The 18,683-nt window shown below is 39.6% G+C and overlaps 6 protein-coding genes across 6 annotated transcripts in view; 2 read left to right on the plus strand and 4 right to left on the minus strand.

The window, feature by feature from the left end:
• The window catches only part of LOC103480418 (histone H2A-like), a 1,321-nt gene extending 799 nt beyond the window's left edge, over positions 1-522 (plus strand). Inside the window, exon 2 of the mRNA XM_008435355.2 lies at positions 5-522. Within this exon, the coding sequence (XP_008433577.1) occupies positions 5-360 (356 nt within the window). The 3' untranslated portion in view covers positions 361-522. The remainder of the gene's footprint in view (positions 1-4) is intronic.
• A 1,045-nt stretch (positions 523-1,567) lies between these two features.
• LOC103480361 (histone H4) lies at positions 1,568-1,929 on the minus strand. The gene has a single exon (XM_008435267.1). The coding sequence runs from the start codon at positions 1,927-1,929 to the stop codon at positions 1,618-1,620; it is 312 nt and encodes a 103-aa protein (XP_008433489.1). The 3' UTR covers positions 1,568-1,617.
• Positions 1,930-2,709: 780 nt separating this feature from the next.
• LOC103480362 (histone H1-like) lies at positions 2,710-3,424 on the minus strand. The gene has a single exon (XM_008435268.1). It carries the CDS (start codon positions 3,422-3,424, stop codon positions 2,834-2,836), a length of 591 nt encoding a protein of 196 aa, XP_008433490.1. The 3' UTR covers positions 2,710-2,833.
• Positions 3,425-5,099: 1,675 nt separating this feature from the next.
• On the minus strand, positions 5,100-5,518 carry LOC103480363 (histone H2B 1/2-like). Its single transcript, XM_008435269.2, has one exon. It carries the CDS (start codon positions 5,515-5,517, stop codon positions 5,140-5,142), a length of 378 nt encoding a protein of 125 aa, XP_008433491.1. The 5' UTR covers position 5,518; the 3' UTR covers positions 5,100-5,139.
• A 7,954-nt stretch (positions 5,519-13,472) lies between these two features.
• On the minus strand, positions 13,473-17,468 carry LOC103480364 (sterile alpha motif domain-containing protein 9-like). Its single transcript, XM_008435270.1, has 2 exons — positions 17,425-17,468; positions 13,473-16,119 (listed from the first exon to the last, which is right to left on the minus strand). Exon 2 carries the CDS (start codon positions 16,029-16,031, stop codon positions 13,890-13,892), a length of 2,142 nt encoding a protein of 713 aa, XP_008433492.1. The 5' UTR covers positions 16,032-16,119; positions 17,425-17,468; the 3' UTR covers positions 13,473-13,889.
• The window catches only part of LOC103480419 (histone H3-like), a 5,910-nt gene continuing 3,449 nt past the window's right edge, over positions 16,223-18,683 (plus strand). Inside the window, exon 1 of the mRNA XM_008435356.1 lies at positions 16,223-16,244. Within this exon, the coding sequence (XP_008433578.1) occupies positions 16,223-16,244 (22 nt within the window). The remainder of the gene's footprint in view (positions 16,245-18,683) is intronic.

Consider the following 18,683-nt stretch of genomic DNA (forward strand, 5'->3'; position numbering starts at 1 on the left):
AAAGCCAGAGCCAAGGCCAAGACCCGCTCCTCTAGAGCCGGACTCCAGTTCCCAGTGGGCCGTGTTCACAGGCTGCTGCGCAAAGGCAACTACGGCGAGCGGGTCGGTGCCGGAGCCCCCGTCTACCTGGCCGCTGTGCTCGAGTATCTGACCGCTGAGATCCTGGAGCTGGCTGGGAACGCCGCCCGCGACAACAAGAAGACCCGCATCATCCCCCGTCACCTGCAGCTGGCCGTCCGCAACGACGAGGAGCTCAACAAGCTGCTGGGTGGAGTCACCATCGCTCAGGGTGGAGTGCTGCCCAACATCCAGGCGGTGCTGCTGCCCAAGAAGACCGAGAAGGCCGCCAAGGCCAAGTAAACTCCTGATACCCGCTGAAAACAAACACAACGGCTCTTTTCAGAGCCACACACTTTATTTTAGGAGCTTTGACTTCTATATGTTTGACATTTAAAAATGTACTTTTTTATGTCACATTAACTTTAAAGATTTTATTATGGGCCACTTTTAATCGGGCTTTATTTGAATAATGGCACAATCTTTGTTATAAAAGCCAAATTGAATAACCACTTGTTCACTACTGAAATTTCTTTCTTAATCCTTATATTGTTTAAAACGTGCAGTGACTGACTGATGTGTCAAGCTAAATGTTTGACATACTAATAAATAAGGTCTAAATATTCTGTCTTCAATAACTGGACCAAACCTAGAAGAGGAAACAGAAAAGGGTTGAGACATGACTAGATTTGATACTCTGAAATCATACCTATGCTACTGGGGATAACATCTTCAACATTTTATTTAAAATAGCATCTTAACTGCCTAGGCAACCCTTCATAGGGTGCACATAGTAATCACTATTCATAACCACTGTAATGTATATATAAATACAGTGTAAGTTGATTTGTAAAACGTTTAACCACTCCATTCAGAATGTTATGTTTTTGTATTTATTCATGCATTTAGATATCGTAAAGCTATTTCCTGTTATTGATGGTAAAACTTAATTTCTCATTAGAACAATTTCCTGCAATTATAAATTGGACCTCATTTGGATTTCCTATTTCCAAGTTTTTGATTTGAAGTGTATAAGTATTTATTTTTTTGCATTTCCTTTTGTTTTCAAAGTGTGGTTTGATTTTCATTTTATTTAAAATCTTCCTTATGGGTTAAGGTATTTTGACAGATGTGCACCAGTTAGCTTTTTGCATGTAAACATTCACAGTAGTGGTTCTATTCTCTGGTAGTTCAGTGGCTATCAAAGCAGTCATTGGAGCAAGGGTCAGTTTGTACTTTAACAGTCAAGTGTAAATATTTTACAATGTGAAACAACCCACAGCCAAAGTTAATTTAGATTACACAAGTCAATGGATGAAATATATAGAAAATGAATAACTTAGTTGTGAACACAAGTTATAGTTTTAAACAGATTTGTAGAAAGTAAACTACAGCTTTGCCATTTTGTCATCTACAAATTTCAATCATTATAGCTTTTTTGAGTTTCCCTTGAAAGTTTGAGGTAGAAAACCAAATGAATTGAGGAAATTCAGCTCATTAGAACATGTGTGTGGCCCTTAAAAGGACCGTTTTGTTGTTGTATCGATACAATGAAGCAGTTTAACCTCCGAAGCCGTACAGAGTGCGGCCCTGCCTCTTGAGAGCGTACACCACRTCCATGGCGGTGACGGTCTTCCTCTTGGCGTGCTCGGTGTAGGTGACGGCGTCACGGATGACGTTCTCCAGGAAGACCTTGAGCACACCGCGGGTCTCCTCGTAGATGAGACCGGAGATRCGCTTGACTCCCCCGCGGCGAGCCAGACGGCGGATAGCGGGCTTGGTGATTCCCTGGATGTTATCACGGAGGACTTTACGGTGACGCTTGGCGCCKCCTTTACCGAGTCCTTTGCCTCCCTTTCCTCTGCCGCTCATGTTGGTATCGTTCTAGAAAAGTCTGAAGCGATAATGTGGTCTATACAAGCACCGCCTATATCTGGGAACTGCGGACGTGAAAGAGAACAGGGGAGGAACTGAGCTCAACAGATCCAGTCACGTCATTGAAACCGGTCGAAAAAGTTCGTGTTTTCCTTAATTTGCCTTTTTATTTTGGATTCCTGGTATAATTTCTTTTAATTCAACGTCTGAAGAGTACATTTTATTTGCTTATCAAATTCAAAATTTTTCTAATGTTGAATTTAAAATCTTGAAAATATGTTTAAGTAAATCAAATTTTTTATGAAATCTTTACAAATGATCATTTGTTTCTCACACAGAGGAACACAGTTAAACGCTTTCGGTCATAATGAATAGCCTTTTTTTATTATTATGTATTTTCAGTGGAAATGAAATAAACATTTCAACATCTCCAATCTCAGCTATTCATTTCTTAAATCAAGTTCATGCAGTTTGAGTTGATTTTTGGCTGCTTATCAATAGCAGCAACATTCTGATATACAATTGTTCTTTAAATACATTTTGACAAATAATTACATTTTGTAATATGTGAACAATCTCTAAATGTGGCTTGGTTATAGGTAGCAGTAGTAGGTAGATGTAATTCTAAGAGAAAAGCAGTTGGGTCTGTTGACAGATTAAGTCTAATCGTTTCACTGTGATTGTGATTAGAGGTAGATTTATATATAATATTAATGATAAAATCTATGTGGCTACATGGAGAAATAAAGCTGTTAGAACTGTGTAAATCACAATATTTAAGTTATTAACGCTGACCCTGGTTAATTTAATAAACTGTAAGGACAGGATGTGCTCTACAGAGAATAAGTGTTGGCTCTGAAAAGAGCCTTTTGCTGCACTGAGTGCGGGTTGAAGCAGCTGTTTACTTCTTGGCTTTCTTCGCTGCGGGCTTTTTGGCTGCAGTTTTTTTGACTGCAGGCTTCTTAGCTGCCTTGGGCTTCTTGGGTGCGACCTTCTTGGGGCTCTTCGCGGGCTTTTTCACCGCTTTCTTAGCCGGAGCCTTCTTCGGGGATTTTTTGGCAGCTGCAGGCTTCTTAGCGGCGGGTTTCTTGGCTGCTGTGGTCTTCTTGGCAGCGGGCTTCTTGGCCTTGATGGGAGCCTTCTTCTTCACCACCTTCTTGGCTGGCTTGACGGCTTTGGGCTCCTTTTTGGCGAGCTTGAAAGACCCAGCGGCCCCTGTGCCCTTAGTCTGGCTCAGGGTCTCTTTGGTGACCAGCTTGGTGACGGCAGTGTTGATGCGCTTGTTCGCCTTGCTCACGTCCACTCCCTTCCCGGCCAGCACCTTCTTGAGGGCCGCCAGGGACATCCCCTTGCGCTCCTTGGACTCGGCCACGGCGGCCACGATGAGTTTAGGGAGGCTGGGTCCGTCTTTCTTGACCCGGGGAGCGGGCTTCTTCTTCGGGGCTTTGGCCGGAGCCTTAGCCGGCGCGGCTGCTGGAGCTTCCTCTACCATGTTTCTCTGACTGTGTTGTTCCTCTGAACGTATGGAGCTCAAAGCGGGAGGCAGGACTTATAACACATATGAGAACCGTAAAGAGACAACCCAGGGCGCCGCTCTGCTGCCGTTTCGGAAAGCGGTTCCACTTTGTGTTTTCTCCGCCACATTTCAGTCAACAAATCTCCAGAAATCAAACATTACCAAACGCAAGTTCTATTGGAAAAGAAACGAATCCCTCCCTGCTACAGACTGAGTGCACGTTTGACTTCCACGGTTGTTTCTCTTCTTTTCACGAGCTTCAAAACACGTCAGATTCCAACTCGCCTCGCGCGGCGTGGGGGAAGTTTTCTTAAAACTTCGCCGCTAAAAATATCTAAAACCGTCTCACAATAAAGAGAACCGGTATGTTTTTGTTAGCAGAGATGTCTGAGGATCGAATCGTGATAAATTGGTTGCGATGCAGGAATTTATTGAGGAATAAGACGAACGTATTCAGCCGATGTAAACACACTGATACGGTCGAGGCCGGTGCGTGTTCCGAAGATCCACGGGAATAAATTCAGCCTCTCCAATAACCGAGAGAGGCTGGATTGAAATCATGATTTGATGCTTAGTTAATTTGGGAAATTCGATGATAATTGTGCAAACAGGTCATGGAATACGTTTTTATAAGAGGAGATTAATACACTAATGTTTCTTTTAAACATACAGAAACTTTCACTGTTCAACACAGAAACAAGTTGACGGTTGTTAAGTTTTGCAAAGTTCATATATTTGATTTATATATATGAACATAATCATGTTTTATAAACATGAGACTTACAGCTGACTGGTCCAACATTTTTTAAAATACTATCACCAAAATGGTGATAGTATTTAGTATTAGTATAGCATAATCGCTATTATGCTATTAATAGCATAATAGCAGAAATATGCTACTATAAAACATGTCAAAAACTAAATGGTTATTTCAGATTTAAATCATTTAAATGGCAAATACTTGACACTCTACAAAATTACTTTCTATACATTTTTTTAGACCTGTAGAGTTTATATGAAAATACAACTGAAGTAACTTATAAATTGACATCAAATATTTCACAGTGGTCAAACAGAACATGTTGGCAGTTTCATATCTATAATTATAAACCATTTCAATATATGACAGCAAGTGAAAATACACAAGGTCCACATTTCATGCATTAAACTATTAGATGAGGTGGTCACTGCTGGAAGTATTCATTTTTTCTCCCTAATTTTATTTTGTCTGCACTGCAGTATGACATTGCATGACAATGACTATTGGTTATAGTCCCTGTAGGGTGATAATTTCCGGGTTTTGCATTTCAAATTTATTTTGGGATGACAAGTTGAGGAAAAGAGTTGATTTATGCATCCATGTTGGTTGGAGGAGAGGCCAAATCACTGATTACAATTTGTAAACTCAGTCATTTCTTGCCAATTTAGGCTTCTCCTGGTGTAGCCATTTGCTTGGTTGCAGTCACTGAAGTGTTATGTGCAGCTAGATCCAAGCATATTGGAACAGACACTGCTAGTTGTGCTTTTGAAAATCTGACCGTGACATTTTTCTTAGTAGTTCTCTACATCTTGTTTAAAACAAAATACCCTCATTTTAGTGTAGCTGTAAGTTACAAAGAATAATGACTCTTGAGATGTAGTGAGTGGCTCTTAAAAGAGCCGTTGGGTTAGTGTGTTAACAGCAGAGCTGTTCACTTGGAGCTGGTGTACTTGGTAACAGCCTTGGTTCCCTCGGACACGGCGTGCTTGGCCAGCTCGCCTGGCAGCAGGAGGCGCACAGCGGTCTGGATCTCCCTGGAGGTGATGGTGGAGCGCTTGTTGTAGTGAGCCAGACGGGAGGCCTCGGAGGCGATGCGCTCAAAGATGTCGTTGACGAAGGAGTTCATGATGCTCATGGCCTTGGAGGAGATCCCGGTGTCGGGGTGGACCTGCTTCAGCACCTTGTACACGTAGATGGCGTAGCTCTCCTTCCTGGTCCTTCTCCTCTTCTTGCCTCCTTTGCCGGTGGTCGTCTTGGTGACCGCTTTCTTGGAGCCCTTCTTGGGCGCAGACTTGGCGGGTTCAGGCATGTTTCCTCACTGGTTCTAACAGCAACGAATGACTCAGTGAAACGATTAGGTCGGTATTATACAGCCAGCATGCAAATAGTGCTGTGTCATCCCCCAGCTGTGATTGGCTGTTTCTCTCAGAGGGTAAAGTAGGAAGTGCTGACTTCAAAAAGAAATCACGTGGGATTTTTAAAGTTCGCGCGCAGAGAAATAGAAAGAAGCGGGAAATCCTGATGGTTCATTTCTCAGCCTAACTGCTCCTCCAAAACTTTTTTTTAGGTCGTTTTAAATAAACTTAAGTAAGTTGAATTAGGAATTCACCCTTGAAAATGAACAACGGTATATTATATTTTCTGTGGTGTTTATCAATGCCTTAGGTTTCCTTGGCCTGCACTGACAAATGTAACCACATATTATCATGCAGTGAATTCAAATCAGATTTTAATTCAGTCTCAAGCAACTTAAGAAAAAAAGTCATTTTAATCCAGCCACACATATTCAACATTTTGTTATGATTTGACTAATTTCAAACTGGTTTTTAAAAGCAAGAAAACAAGCAAACAGGAAACAAACATGTGCATACATATCCAGAAACAAAATAGTTAGCTTCAATAATTTGAATGGTTTGACTGGACTAAAACCATTCAAATTATTTAACAATGAGCTTTATTAGACAATGTCTAAAGCATTGTACATTTCATGTAAGAAGGTATCAAACATAAAATATGATGCAGAAAAATACATTACGTGAAGATTTTTCTTTTTTTCTACAGGGTTGCTGGAGCAGGTTAAATGGTTTTGATTGGTACAGAAGCATTTCTGAAGTATTTCTAATCACCTCTCAGTCAATCCAGTCTGAGATATTAAATTGCTTGTCAGACCAATAATCCGGAGCAGCAGGACAGCAGGTAGCTCTGGGCCGTCCATAAGTTTCGGGTTTTCCCTGACAAGATCGGTGTTTGAGCGTTCAATGAAGGTCTGAGTTGGTTCTCCGCAGCGTTCCAAGCTTTGTATATGGCTAGGGAAACAAATATATTATCAAAAAATATTCATGTATTTCATTTAAAAAAAAAGGGTTTTCATGATGTCACAAGACTTTCAGATAAACTTACATAATGACTGTAGCTATGCAGTATGTAAAAAAAGTATGTGTCAAAAAAATTTGGATGGCGAATGAGCAGTTCTGTCAAAGTTTAAAAACAAATGACAGAGTCAGTAACTCACCTCTCCCATTCAGATTTTGAACAAGTATCAAAGTTTTCTGGAAGGATGTGATTTTTTTTTCAAAGTTCTTGAACGCGTCTGGCTTATTGGTCGGCTGACGGCTGACAGTTGTGTGAATCCTCGTCTCCCACAGCACAGCTGCACATGACAGCGATCAGCAGGATGACTTGCATTTTCTTGTCTGAAGAAGCAGAAACTCAAAAGTTACTGAATGCAATTCAAAAAGTTCGTCACTTTGCTGTTGCTTTTGTTGCTCTGAACAGCGGAGCCCTTTGAAGCTGGATGTTAAAAAAAAAATCCTAACTCAATTTTAAAAAAGCTGTTTCAATAAAGATATTTTATTATTGATTAGCAATAATCCATTTCAGATGCAAATTATAACTCAGAGGAGATATTTACTCACCTTTCACGATCGGTTCGTCTCTAATGTCCGTCTTGTGAAGAGACAGGAGGAGGTCAGTGTCCGCTGAAGTTATAACCAGTTACCATGACCACCAGGTATCCCGGCTCGAGGCAAACAGCCAATCAAATGACTGCATGTTAACCTATGACTTTAGTCTATGGTCATGAACTAAAAGTTTTCACATGAAGTCAAGAACTTGTTTTCTGACATTTCACCTTGGTGTTGAGCAGCGATGTGACTGAGGGTGGAACATTGTGGCTAACATACTTTTCTATCATGTGAAAAACATTTAGCTAGTAGAGTTCAATGTTTTACTGTGCATTTGTTCTGGAGGGGTGGGAACTCACTGAAAACATAAAATGATGGAAATTGCACAATTATTTAATACAGAAGGGGTTTCAGATGGCTGACCAAGCTAATGTTTAAACCAACTTCGGGGTGTTTAGCTTTGTTCTTTGTCTTCTTTTGCAAAGGAACAGGAAGCCAGAGGTCTGCGCTGCACAGATTGAAGGGTGAAGGTTAAGTTTGGTCATGTTACACAGTATTACTGAGAAAATGTTGCGCTGGAAAGCGCCTGCTCCACCAGAGCAGCTAACAGGGTGAAAGAGTTACCTGGACAAGTCGTGCTAACAGGAACAGGAAGGTGGTGGTCAGCACCTTTGCCACAAGACCAGATCAAACCAGTTTTTCCAAATACGCTTTCATGACTGCAACGCGTTGGTCGGACGAACTTTCACCAATATTTTTGAATTACTAGTGCAAATCAGTCAGAGCCACGTTTACTGTGGATACTTAGATGAAGGCAATGTCATATTTAAATTATCCAATATATTTCCTACCATTTTCTATCTAAAATATACATGTATATTATTGTTTAACCTCTTCTCAAAATCTAAGGCACATTATATCTGAAGAGCATTAGTTATTAATATAAGTGAAGTATTTATTTATTTATTTTACCATTTTCACCCTCAGGTCTACCTCTTCCTGCTTGCATCCTTTTCCTTATAGTCAAACTCCATTCTTGTGAAGCTTCGGCTCTCACAGTCCTGCGCTCTGAGCTGGTGGTTGCCTAGCAATCGTTACAGAATAACATCATTTCCTTCTATTGGGGGTTTTGTTTCCTGCACCTTTCAGGTGTGACCTGTAAATGCTTCTCTTAAGTTTTTCTCTGCACTATTAGTTAATGATTTTCTGGTTTTTGTTGGATCATTTAGCAATATGATCTAACTTTGCTAAATTTAGCAAAGTGGAACATTATCAGTGTGGATTTCTCTTTAACACTGAGTCGAGTGTGGGGCAGTTTTACTGTAGATAAATCTCTGTTTTTCAGTCTTCGTTACATGGATTCTCTTTGTGAGCAGAACTAACAGTCAGCTGAGCTCCTTGTAAACACAAAGAATCTGAAATGTTGCTGGTTTACTTATTGGGCTCAACGGAAAACGTGAAACAAAGTTTCAACTGAGATGAAGTTGCTGCTATACTGATAAACAACCAGTAGGTGGCAATGAAGCGCTGAAAGAGCTTTTGATTGAGTGAACTAGTTACCAGTATATCAGTTAACTTTTCTGTTATAACATTCATTGCAAAACTAGAAAAAAAAGGTTAATAGCAAAATAGCTACTTTAATAACTGAGACCTCTCAGAACTGCAGAGACGTTTTAAAACATGAGCTGTGATTGGACAACAGGACAAAATCAGATTTCATTCATAGATATGATCTTTATTGGACAATATTAAAAGCAACAGCAATTTGTTTAGCACAGCTAATAAGGAAATCAGCATAAAAACAATTCATTTGATTGTTAAATTTGATTTAAAAAATCATTTGACGTGAAGAACTTGTTTTTTTTCTATAGGGTTGCTGGAGCAGGTTAAAGATTTTGATTGGCACAGAAGCATTTCTGAAGTATTTCTAGTCACCTTTCAGTCAATCCAGATTGAGGTATTAAATTGCTTGTCAGGCCAATAATCCGGAGCAGCAGGAGAGCAGGCAGCTCTGGGCCGTTCATCGGTTTGGGCTTTTGGCTCATAATGAACAGGAAGGCACTGGTTGCCAACTTTGTCACAAGCCACCGTCACCAGTTCCTCAGTTTTCCTCGGGGTGTTGAGAACTGTGCAGTTCGATTTGTTCACTTTCACTACGTACACGGGGAGTTTTGAGTTGCTCGTGCAGAAGTTGCGCTGCTGGTTCCAGCCTTTGCCGTTGCAGATTTTCTTAACAAGATTGACCTTTGACTTCTCGATGAAGGACTGAGTTGTAACTTTGCAGCGCTTCAAGTTCTTAATGTGTCTAGAGAAATAAACAAACTGCGTTATTCAAAACATTTAAACACGTAATTTAAAAAGGTTAGTTTTTTTTATTAAAATGAAGCCACACGTCTTTCAGATAAGCTAACATTATGCATGAACAGCACAAAATATGTTTTGTCAAGAAACTTGAATGAGACAAATGAGTTCTGTCAAAGTGTTTTGCCCCATTATACATTTTTTCTTACACTTGAATATTTCAGATCAAGCCCATTTTAATAGCAGATAACCTTAGTGAAAGCAAAAGTTTTCAAAAGATGATTCCATTTGTTACGCAGAAAAAAATCTATCCAAACAAACTTGGCCCTAAATGGAAAAACCATAAATCTGATATGTCAGTTATGGTACATTTTCATGATTGAACAATAAGAAACCATCTGGGCTAAAAGGACATAAGTGGCAGAGATCCAAACAAAAAGCTTCTGCTGGACAAACAGAATAAAGACAAAACATCCTGATGTTTCCCCCAAGAGCTTTGAGAAAATATTCTGTGAACCAATCACAAAATAGTAGAGCATTTTGGAAGCTGCATGTCCCGTCACACATATAAAACTAACACGTAATTCCAGGATGAAGCGTTTAAAATCCAAGCAGTCTGGGTGGTGGAACCACACCAGAAAACCCTGAAGGCGAATTTCTATTCAGTACTAAAGTACTTACTCTGTGTGACATTAAAAAAAGGAAATGAGGTGCTGGAGTGGCCTAGTCAAAGTCTAGACATTGAGATGCAGTGACAAGACCTTCAAAATAAACAGTCTTCTAAGTTTTAACTTTTATACTAGTGAGTTGTTCATACGTTAATAACTCAATAATTGCTATGTTTTTATCCCTATTTTAATCAACATTCAGTGACTCACTTCTCCCACTCCGATATTGAGCCAGTTTTGAACTTTTTTGGAAGGATGTGTTTGGCTTCGAACTTGCTGTAGGCGTTTTGGTCGTTGTTCGGCTGACACGGGCGTTTATTGTAGGAATCCTCGTCTGCCGCAGCGCAGCTGCACAGGACAGCGATCAGCAGGACGACTCGCATTTTCTTGTCTGAAGAGGCAGAGACTGAGTTAGTGAACACAACTCAAAAGGTCACTTTGTTCCTCTGAATAGTGGAGCGCTTGTTGTGTGCTGTAATTTGGATGTTAAAATACTCACTATATAATCTGTTACAGACAAACAAACAAAAATCGACTTCGGATGTGTTCCAAGATTTTAGCTTTAGGAGTTAATGTCATGTCACTTTGAACACAGGAGATTATTTATTTATTTTTTCTCCAAAAAGGAGCAAATACATAGAATAAATCAAATGATGGAGCTGTTAATATAATCGGTCGTAGCTGAGAAAGTACTGACTCACCTTCCGTGGCCGGCCCGTCTTCGCTCTCTGTGTTGTGAAGGAGTTTACTGACGTTAGAGTCAGTTGACCAAGACCACCTCGTATCCCAGCTCGCAGCAAACAGCCAATCAAATAGCTGCAATTAATGCACCAGTTTGTAAGTCTGAGGTCACGATCAACAAATTTTCACACTGCTGACTCAGATCAAGCAGTTGTTTTTTTGACAGATCGCCCTTGTGGCGAGCAGCGACGATTGAGGTTGGAAAACTGGGGTTGTCACACTTTTGAGAAAGGTAAACGCAGTTAGCAGTGACGGACCTTAGAGATGTTCAGGAGGTGAGTCGACTTTATTTGTGGTTTTATTAAACTTCACACGTAGAAATGTGAAGTCAGGCCCGCCGTGTGGCTGCAGTGAAACCTCCTGCAGTGCATCTGTTTCCGAAGGAGCGAGAAGTGGTTGGCTACAAAAGTGAAGAAAACTGCAAACGTGGCAAAGTGACAAGTACTGAGCAACATCTGGCAGAGGTTCAAGACGGCTTATCGGGTGTTCCAGCCAAGCGCGTGTTTTGTTTTTCTTATGAAAATGAACAGGAAGCCAGAGGCCTGCACTGCATGAAGAGAGTGGTGAAGCTAAAGTTTGGTCATGCAACACATTTGTCTGGCTGAGAATATGTTGTCGATCTGGGAGGCCCCTCCTCCACGGCGCCACAAACCCAGACCGGTTAACAGGTGACACATTGATCTGGCTCAGTCCTATTAGAAAGAAAAAAATTAATAAACCTTCTGGTGGGTTGCAAATGCATGGATTACTAATGCTGACGAAAGCAGAAAAATAAAGGAGAGCTTTACTTTTCGAGAGACGCCTAAGTATTTTTGGTTATCAGACCGAAGGTCAGCATCCATTTTAATACTGACATTGTTGACAAAAGACAGAGGTCAGAGGTCAGGGAGGAGAAAGCAGCACAGGAAAAACTGGTGGAGCATTTTGGACTCAGTAGAATCATCAATTCATTTTAATTTTACATTCATTTTGTTTGAGAATTTCCCTCTTGGATTAATAAAGTGCATTAATTAATTAATTAATTAATTAATTCATTCATTCATTCATTCATTCATTCATTCATTCATTCATTCATTCATTCATTCTTCCATTAAAATTTGAATAACTCAGTTATCCAAAATCACTAAGTCAGTCGGAGAAGACAAGAGTAGAGTGAGCAGTGACCTCTTGAGGAATAAATAGATTCGGCAGTGATTAGTGTATACGTGGAATAATAATCCTTCACTCCTGTGAAATAGTTCCCAGTCAACAAACTGGTTATGGTGGCACCAGTAGCTCCACCCTAACCATATGGTGCCATTGTCCTGAGACCTATGACTGATGAGGAGGCCAGGAATGGGTCGGTTGGTTGAATGAAGGCTTATGGGTTTGATCCAACACACTTTTTCAACCCAAAAATATATCAAACTGTTTATTTGTTGGGCTACCAGGCTGAAGAGAAAGACTATCAAACCAGGATTACTGACTAGGAATATTAGGGTTATTTGTATTGTTTTTTTTTCCTGGGTCTTATCTTTTATTTGCTTCCTGACCACTTTATTAGTTGTGCTTATTCCATCACAGAGGAAATCTACTTTTTCTCCCATATTTGTGCTGACGCAGGTTTTTAAACGTCGAGCTGATGCTCTAAACAAGCACAGCAGCATGAGCCGTTTGGTTTCCGTGGTTTTAAAATGAACAGGAAGGTGGTGGTCTGCACCTTTGTCACAAGACCAAATGAAAACTTATTCTCTCCAGATACGTTTTCATTATTGCAACGCATTGGTCGGAAAAACCTGCAGCAACATTTTTGAATTATTAGTGCAGTTAGTAAATCAGAATCAGATTTACTAATATAACTGCAAATTTTAGTGCAGTTAGTAAATCAGAACCAGATTTACTAATATACGAGTGAAAGCGACTGTCATGCTGCTGCCATATTTTTTTGACCATTTCATATCTCTAATCTACATGTGTGTTATTGTTGTTTCTTGCTAATTGTTGTTATTATTCTTACTCTCTTCTCCAAATCTGTGGCACAATGCACCTGAAGAGCATTTGTTCTTAATATAAATGAAGAATTTTTATTTCTTTTCACTTTCAGGTCTATCTCAAAGCTTTGTCCTTTCATTAAAAAGATATGTTAAATAGTGACTTTGTAAACAGATTCAGGTTTCAGGAAGTTTAAAATTAACTGTAATTATTGATATGTGTCATTTTTTACATTAATGTCTTCGCAAAACACAAATGCAGTAATTTAAAGGGTTAAAGGCACAGTACATTCATAGAATTATATTGCAATTGTTACATTGCATAAAGATATGTACAATTATACAGATGTTGCACCACAAACATAAAAATAAAAAAAAGTTGACAAAATGAATAGAGAGAATTAAATAAGAGGATTAATGGTCCAAACAGAAGTTTGTGCAAACAATTACCTCAGTATGATGGTTGTAAGACTTAAAGTGTAAGAGTGTGATTTTGCAGTTTAACTCATTGTTGGAAAATAATAATGGAAAAGGTCACAGTAGGTGACTTAGCTCAAAAACTGAAGGCAAGCAACAACTTAGATAAAAAATAACTCACATATAATCCAGTCCAACAGTATGGCATTATTTTTATTAGAGTTTAATAAATTTGCTTTTTCAGTAAACATTAGTATGGAAGTTTCATTTTCATCATTCTTAATTGATTTGAATATCAATTTGTATATTTGTATGTAAAACAACTGAAACAAGGAGAAAGAGATTAAAATCAACCCAATTTAATTCATGCTACATTAATCATATCAGAGAGTCCAAGACCGTTGATTAATATTGCTTCTACATTAAAACCTAACAGACAAAAACAGAAACAGTAATTAACATATTTGGTCACAGTAATAATATCCACCATGAAATTTGCAGAATAAAGCTGAAAACTGATCGGTGAGCTTTTCAGATGTAAAGTCTTTCAGCTACAGCCCCAGAATCAACCATGACTGGTTGGAAAAGTCACAAAGTGACTTCTTTTAACAGACCCAGAGAGTCAGGAACTTTAGGGAATGAATGAAAATGCTGCTTTCTATCCTGAAAACCAATACTGACTCAAGCGGTGTTCTGTTGCTGCTTTGTACTTTTACAATCATGTTTATCTGAACAATCCTCCACTTTGAAGATGACAGGGCCTCTGATGTTGAAGCCAAGATAAAACAGCTTTGGGCTCGAAGTGCCAGATTCATGCACATGGTGAACCTGGCACTGATATTTTCTTATTATCTCCCCGCCTACACTAAGAAACATTTTTTCATCTCCTCCACTCTGTTGCATGGTCTCCATTTGAATGGGCTGAAGCATATCCTGGATTTGTGGCAGCTGCCACACCTCCCCACTATTCCATATATCATTGATCTTCTTTCTTTTAATTTTGTTTCTATTTGTGTCCCTTGGTTTTTTAGCGAGCTGAGTTTCCACCCTGATTTCCACCACCTTGTCCAGTCTAGACCTGTGGATCCATCTGCTAAGTCCAGAGCCCTTTCCTAGAAAAAACAGTGGCAGCAGGTACCGACCTCGAAGGTACTTGTCATAGACTTTATCATAGGCCTTTTCCATCAAGGTGACATATTCTTCCATGTCAAGTTTATATACGAGGCCAGGAGGGGGCTGTTCAGGTTCTTCTACTGTATTGTTATCCTTTACATCTGCTTCCTCTATAGTTTGGTCTTGAGACTGATCCTTGTCTGTGTCAGGTTCTTGAAACCTTTCATCATCATTGTTTTCTTGACCCTTCTGAAGCTGCTCCTCTGGCCAAAACAACAGCAGGACCAAAAGGTAAAACTCTGGGTCTCTACTGTTCACCCCAGTGGGCAGAAACCTCTGAAGTATTTCCTGAAGTTCTCTAACCAGGACGTGTTGAGGAGAGTGAGGCTCCTTGTTGCTCAGGATGATGTTTGAAAGGATGTACCTCTCTGCCACTTTGACATCATCTACATCTTCCTCATAAGCAGTCTTTAATTCATCTCGGGTTTGCTCCAGCTGTGGTCTTGTTTTCTCAGTCACCTCAGACTTGAAGGCTCGTTTTTCCTTCGACACGAAAAGGCCGTGATTCAGACAATCGAGAAGAGCTGGGAAGCTGGTGGAATCAGCTGCATCTTCCGCTGTGTATTGTTGATAGCAACTGGCAACATCTTTCCAAAAGTAATCTGGTTCCACTGTTATCCTGTCAGGCTGGGAGTAGCTGAGATACCATTCAAAAAACTCAAACTTGTATTCAACTTCCAATTTTAGGGTGTCCTCAAATGGATTGTCATGTTTATGTTTCTCAGAGACAATCTTGGCCACTTGAATGAAACCAAAATGGCCTCGGTTGTTGAACGAAACGGAATAGTTGGCACAGCCATCGTATTCACTCAATTCAGGGTCTAATTCCTTGTCAGCTTTCATCTCTACATCTTTGAACGCCTCAAGGGCCTTCACAGTCATTTTATTCACTTCAGAGGATCCTTTGGTCCATCTCAAATGGTTCTTGTACACCTGTCCAAGGGTGTCTGCAGCATAGGAGTTGTTCTGCACTCTTTTGATGGCTTCTTTAGCCCATTTCTCAGCTTTTTTGAAGTTTGGGTGACGTCCTCCAATGTTGTACAGCCGAGCAACTGTTTGGGGGAAGATGTGTTTGTCCCGGAATTTGTTTGAAGCTTTTCTCAAAACCAAGAGTGCTTTAATAAATTTTTCTTGCTCTACAATGTCTTTAATTAGCAGTGAGAATTTCTCCTTGCCCTTTGGACCCATCTCTCTCATTGTTAGCAAATCTTTGACAAACTGGACAGTGTGAGGTTGGACTTCTTCCCCACAAAGCAGAAACACACAGTTCAGTGCTAAGGAACTTCTGGGAATGCCTAGGTCAGATAATAGCTCCACACACCTTCTAGCAATATCTGGATGGATCAGACGAACCTTTGAGCCAGATACTCTGATGAGCTTGGAAAAAGGTTGCATTCTAACTTCGAAGGGAGGACCTCCATAGATGGGATCAGGCGGTCCTAGGATTTCTCTACACTCTTCCATGATCAGGTAGGAATTGGGAACATAGGCATTCAACAGTGCCAACATTGAGAACAATTTTGTATTGGTGGACATTGGGTAGGTCAGCACATATGCAGAAATGTACGGTTCACAATGAAAAAATAAACCACCATATTTTTCGTCAAGACCAACGGCAGAGTTCAGGTATTCTCCTGAGTCACTTTCCATGGTCGTCACATCAAACAGAAGGGTCTATTCTTTTGGTTTTTGTTGCTTTTGCTTGAAAAGGTTGTTTCACCACACACAGTTTCCAAGCCTAAAAATAGAAGAGACAAGGTTTTTAGCATAAATAGTAAAAATAACAAGACATAGTGAGATAAAAGTGCTGGAACAGAACCCAGAATATCAAAACCTACAGAATGGTCCAGATCATGTCACTCGGTGTGTGTTGAAAGCCTTTGTTGAACAGCTATAGAATGTCTTTCCAGACATATTTGACCTTTTTCTCAGCCAAAGTGCCAACCTGTCCAAAGACTATCATCACCATTCCTCTGACCAAGAAGCCAAATCCATCTTCAATGAATGTTACTGTCCAGGTAATATTGACACCATCAGCACAGAAATGTTTGGAGCAGCTTATGAATAATTACATCACATCATACATCTTCACTAATCAGGACTAGCTTCAGTTTGCCTTACTGAGAAGTTTTATTGATGATCTCCACCCAACTCCATAATATGTTGACACACCCAGGAAAGAAGGAAAGGCATGTTGTAGGTGTCTCCTTGCTTCCAAACATCTGACGTAAATAAATGGATGATTAATAGGTTTCTGCAGGGCTACTTGAAGTCCAGCTCTGGGAACCTCTGGTTTAGGTTAATGTTACCAGTCCAGTTAGAGATTATCGACATAAGTATCTTGACCGGAAGTTAAGGAACACTGTTAAATTCTTGTACTTTCGAGTGATGTTTTGAATATGCATGTAGTGAGTTCACACTATCTGCTGTTGTGTAATATGACAACTCATCAAGCAGGTATTCATGAAGCAATGACAGGCAGAGTCTGTCAGCTGTTAAGCTTTGAATTCCAGATAATCAGGTGTTGCCCTAACTTGGTAAGTCTGATTAAAATTAATGACTTTGTCAACAACTGCCTTTGCTAGTCATTAAGAGTTAGTCATTCCCAAGCCTATTGTTGCAGAACACAACATTCTGCAAAGGCTGGAAGGATCCTCACATTCACAACAACACAACAGAACAGAGACTCTGGTAATGAGAACTGCTGAGGAAACCATCAGTGTCTCAACTGCAGGACATTTACAGAGAGAAGATGACATTTTAACAGACAGCTCACAGCAACTTCATACTCATCCTCCTGTTGTTTGGGAAAAAAAGCAGGAGGACATTAAACAAATTTTATCCTCCACAACAATTGGACTCTTGAACCAAAAGATGTAGCATGCAGAGTTGGGGTGTAGTATATTTGTTCTTGTCTGTGGATCTGCAAAGTTTGTTTTTCTTTTTGTGTGATGCATAGAAATAACTTATCAAGTTCTTTGTTCGTTCGTTCGTTCGTTCGTTCCTTCATTCATTCATCTCTAATGCCTCAGGATCCACTTACCTGCAAATGTCACAACCAGAGGATCACCAGGACTAAATCATCTGCAAAAGCAGAGAGAATAATTAGAGGTTTCCAAATCAGACACAATTATCTACTTGACTGTGCATGAACATCACAAGCAGGTGATTATTTGTGATTATTATTTTTACCTCACATGTAAAAATTTAGGTCAGCAATTTTCTATATTTTGACTTGCAAAGTTGAATACTGCTGACCTATGTTGAACTCTTCACATCGAATAAGTATTCATATTTACAGACTAAAAAAGGCAAAATTGATAGAAAATCACTGAGTCTTATCAAAAACAATTTAAATAGTCTGTGTATTAGAAAATGAAATGTTCAATTTGTGATGTTTGTATAATACAAAATTTGTAGCCAAAAAATGCTAAAACTCACTTAAAATGAATGATTTGACAAAAATCAAAAATACGACACAAACAACACTTAACTTTTACCCACAGAGATGAATGAACACACACTCTCCAATCTTCTTATCTGTCAGAGTTCCAGCAGGTGTGCAGGTGACTGAACAGTAGAGCAATGTTATTTATATTCAGCTTTAACCACACCCTCCCCACGGTGTCAAATCTTCTATCGTCATGATGACATGAGTTTCATGTTACATTGCATTTCTTCTCTTGTTTCTTTATGCTTGTCTTAAACGTGCCAGTTATTAATAGCTCAACTTGAACGGCAGCATGCCACCTAATGAGTTGTGTTTCTGCACAAGTGAAAGTAATATCTTAGTTCAAAACATTTGGTTTGAACAATTTTTGTTCATACCCAACATCTTAGTTATGTTTCTTTAGAAACAGTGGTTTTGTTCGGCCATCTTGTAAATGGCCGATTCATGTGTTTCTTAGATATTTATTGAAAAAACAGGGAACAAACAGTTTAAATGGATTATACAGGCTGAGGGAAATGTGTGGAGGTTTCATGTCAGTAAACATAAAGCTGTCTTGGATTACCACAAAATTATTGTATTTAATTTGTATTCTGCTGCTCTATGGTGGCTTCCCATTAAACTGCTGGTTTCCCCCAAACCAAAACAATCTGAAAATTGCTGTGTCCAGTAATCAGGATGATTTTTTTATCATCTCTTTATAAGATTTGCACAAAGTTAAAAATTGTATGTAAAAAAGCAACACAGCAGATGATGCGTTTTAATTTCTAGAGGTGAGGTGTCTGTTGTTAAAATGAACTTTGATACAATAACACCTCAATGCAGGAGCATCACAGCCCTTCAAAAGCAGTTAG

The sequence above is a fragment of the Poecilia reticulata genome, linkage group LG18 (assembly GCF_000633615.1).
Source record: "Poecilia reticulata strain Guanapo linkage group LG18, Guppy_female_1.0+MT, whole genome shotgun sequence".
Lineage (NCBI taxonomy): Eukaryota > Metazoa > Chordata > Actinopteri > Cyprinodontiformes > Poeciliidae > Poecilia > Poecilia reticulata.

Coding starts and splice junctions, on each gene's coding strand:
- LOC103480362 (XM_008435268.1), bottom strand. CDS start 3,424: ATGGTAGAGGAAGCTCCAGCAGCCGCGCCGGCTAAGGCTCCGGCCAAA.
- LOC103480363 (XM_008435269.2), bottom strand. CDS start 5,517: ATGCCTGAACCCGCCAAGTCTGCGCCCAAGAAGGGCTCCAAGAAAGCG.
- LOC103480364 (XM_008435270.1), bottom strand. CDS start 16,031: ATGGAAAGTGACTCAGGAGAATACCTGAACTCTGCCGTTGGTCTTGAC.